Source organism: Bremia lactucae, linkage group LG1 (genome assembly GCF_004359215.1).
Source record: "Bremia lactucae strain SF5 linkage group LG1, whole genome shotgun sequence".
NCBI lineage: Eukaryota > Oomycota > Peronosporomycetes > Peronosporales > Peronosporaceae > Bremia > Bremia lactucae.
The window spans coordinates 1,158,438-1,161,707 of record NC_090610.1 but is presented as its reverse complement, the minus strand read 5'-3'; the positions used below and the strand labels follow the sequence as shown (position 1 = coordinate 1,161,707).

The following is a 3,270-nucleotide window of genomic DNA, read 5'->3' as shown; positions in this document are numbered from 1 at the left end:
ACAGCAGAAACTTGGTATCAGGCGCCAACAGTCCGAAGAAGCGAGCACGATATGCGACACTTAAGAGAAGGCAGTGCTAATTCTGGTCGGTGTGAAACAGACGGTCCCGAGCAATTGCTATGACCATAAGAACAAAGCCGATACCAATTTATGTCGGTAGCAATCGGAAACAAATCTATGCCGAGAGCACTATCCGGATCCTTTGGATCAGATCGTAATATCCGCTGTGTCATTTTCGCACTGCAGCTGGTATAGAATCATGAAATTCTTACGATGGGGCTAGCTGTACACTGGATGTATGCCGAAGAAGTCATGGCTGGTGGCCGCCTGCTTGTAAGCACACATTTCAATTTGCAAGATTCCTTGTCATTCCAGATCGCTCCTAATGAAGTTTGCTACTGGCCTGATACTTGCAGCCGTCGCTGTCACTGAAGCAACTGCTGGCAACTCAGAGTATCTGCGCTCGAAAGACTCAGATACTCTTAACGCTGGCAACAACTTTCCTTCTAGTTCAAAGAATGAAAACACTACAGACAACGATGATTCAAATAAATTACCTCATCTGGACGCAGCTTTTGTCGACAACCTCAGCAAACTCAATGTAAGTGAGTTTAAGCATCTTCTCACGTCTATGATTGAAGGCGATGGCAGTGGTCTATCAGACGACGAGCTCCTTGATGCGTTGAAGAATATTTACGATGATGAAGACGACGGTCCGCAGACACACTATTCAAGTAACAAAAAGGTTAGTTTGACTGACTTAAACCCTAGTTCGTCCGTCAGAAGTCAGTATGAATCGACAACTACAACGAAAGATTCATCGTCCCCAATTCAGTCAAATCCTTCATACTCAGATGCTGATTCAGACGAAGAACCTTCGCTATCCAAACGCTCGACAAACGACGTGAACAAGAATGGCATGGAGTACTACAACGATATCGATGATTCGGAAGCCTCCCCGGGAACAAAGTCTTTTTCGAAGTCCGGCAAAGAAGGCATTGAATCCAACTCTGTCGGAAGTACTTACAATGACCCTATGTATGGCACCACAGGAGAGGATGAGGACGTGCCCTCCCAAACATCGTCGAAAGCCTGGATCGATGATAGCGGTAGTGAAGAATACCCCTTGACGACGAAAGACAACAATCCATCGAAAAAGTACGCATACTCGGACAACCCCGGGTCTCTAGATGAAGTTGACTTGACGTCACCACTGGATCCGACATCGTATCCTATTCTCGACGATCAACTACCAAGACGCGATGTCAGCCCTGGTAGTCATAAGTTTCGCGAGAATCTTGATCACGCTACGAAAAGTATCATAGACTCCCCACCAACAAATGCTGCTTATGGATCAAAAAGCTGGTTGGACGATGAAGACGACGACGCTTTAACGAAGAACGGCAAATACGACTCGGTTGACGATGATGACAGTCTTGATGCTACTCCGTACACGGCAACCAAGCCTGTCTTTACGAAATCTTCTAAGGGCGGCATCGATAACAACTCTGTTGGCACGACTTACAACGACACGAATTATGGTACAATTGGAGACGATGACGACGTTGCAACTGATAAGACTTCGAAGGCATGGATTGATGACGATGCCAGCGTAAACTCTCCTGCCTCTCCATCTTATGTATCAAAAAGCTGGTTGGACGATGAAGACGACGACGCTTTAACGAAGAATGGCAAATACGACTCGGTTGACGATGATGACAGTCTTGATGCTACTCCGTACACGGCAGCCAAGCCTGTCTTTACGAAATCTTCTAAGGGCGGCATCGATAACAACTCTGTTAGCACGACTTACAACGACACGAATTATGGTACAATTGGAGACGATGACGACGTTGCAACTGATAAGACTTCGAAGGCATGGATTGATGACGATGCCAGCGTAAACTCTCCTGCCTCTCCATCTTATGTATCAAAAAGCTGGTTGGACGATGAAGACGACGACGCTTTAACGAAGAACGGCAAATACGACTCGGCTGACGACGATGACAGTCTTGATGTCACTCCGTACACGGCAACCAAGTCTGCCTCTACGAAATCTTCCAAGGGCGGCATCGATAACAACTCTGTTGGCACGACTTACAACGACACGAATTATGGTACAATTGGAGACGATGACGACGTTGCAACCCATAAGACTTTGAAGGCATGGATTGATGACGATGCCAGCGTAAATTCTCCTGCCTCTCCATCTTATGGATCGAAAAGCTGGCTGGACGATGAAGACGACGACGCTTTAACGAAGAACGGCAAGTACGACTCGGCTGACGATGATGACAGTCTTGATGCTACTCCGTACACGGCAACCAAGTCTGCCTTTACGAAATCTTCCAAGGGCGGCATCGATAACAACTCTGTTGGCACGACTTACAACGACACGAATTATGGTACCATTGAAGATGATGACGACGTTGCAACTGATAAGACTTCGAAGTCATGGATCAATGACGATGCCGTCGTAGACCCCCCTAACTCTCCATCAAAGGGATTTTTTGTATCAAAAAAATCTTGGTACGAAGAGGATGACGATGTTTTAGCTAAAAACGGCAGACACGACTTGAACGACGACAATGATAGCATTGATGTTTCCCCCCACGCAGCATCCAAGTATGTAGATGCGAAGGCATCTAAAACTGGCATCGATAACAATTCTGCTGGTACATCGTACGAGAACTTCGCTGATGATAAGACAGACGACGCGTTTGCCTCGAAGACCAAGATGCCGAAAGACGAAATTCTATATCTCGATGACAATTTGCAAATGGATAATAAAAAGTCTGACGCTCTTTGAATAGCAAGAGAAGGCGTGCAGTAGTGAAGAAATTGTTTTTATTGCTTTTTAACATCGTTTTATGCTTACAAAATTACAATGAGAAATAAAATGCCGTATATGTATATTGTGTTGTTTCTGTATTCGAAAAGTTTCTTTCCTGTATTATTCAATCTATCAAGCCGCTTGCACGAGAGGCTTCTAAATGGTTGGGACCGCTGACACTTCGAAACTTTAAATAATGAATAAGTCACAATTTATTGTAATTGTATAAGGAAACATTGTGGCTATGCTACCATGAACCTTCATACAGGCCCGAAGGCGTCTTTAATAATCTTACAGCTCGCCTGTACAAAGTCGTGATGTCCTTACACCCGTCCAGAACCACGTTTGAGCCATGCGATTCGTAGCAATTGAGTGTACTTGGAATTGTTTAACACCTGGCGGTCTGACAAGACATAAATATTGGGCTATGCATTTTT

At 45.0% G+C, this 3,270-nt stretch overlaps 1 protein-coding gene across 1 annotated transcript; it reads left to right on the top strand.

Annotated features, from left to right (window-relative positions):
• Positions 1–385: 385 nt before the first annotated feature.
• On the top strand, positions 386–2,809 carry CCR75_007417 (uncharacterized protein; the record flags this gene model as incomplete). Its single annotated transcript, XM_067965478.1, has 1 exon — positions 386–2,809. The coding sequence occupies one exon, from the start codon at positions 386–388 to the stop codon at positions 2,807–2,809; it is 2,424 nt and encodes an 807-aa protein (XP_067822589.1).
• Between the last annotated feature and the right edge of the window lie 461 nt (positions 2,810–3,270).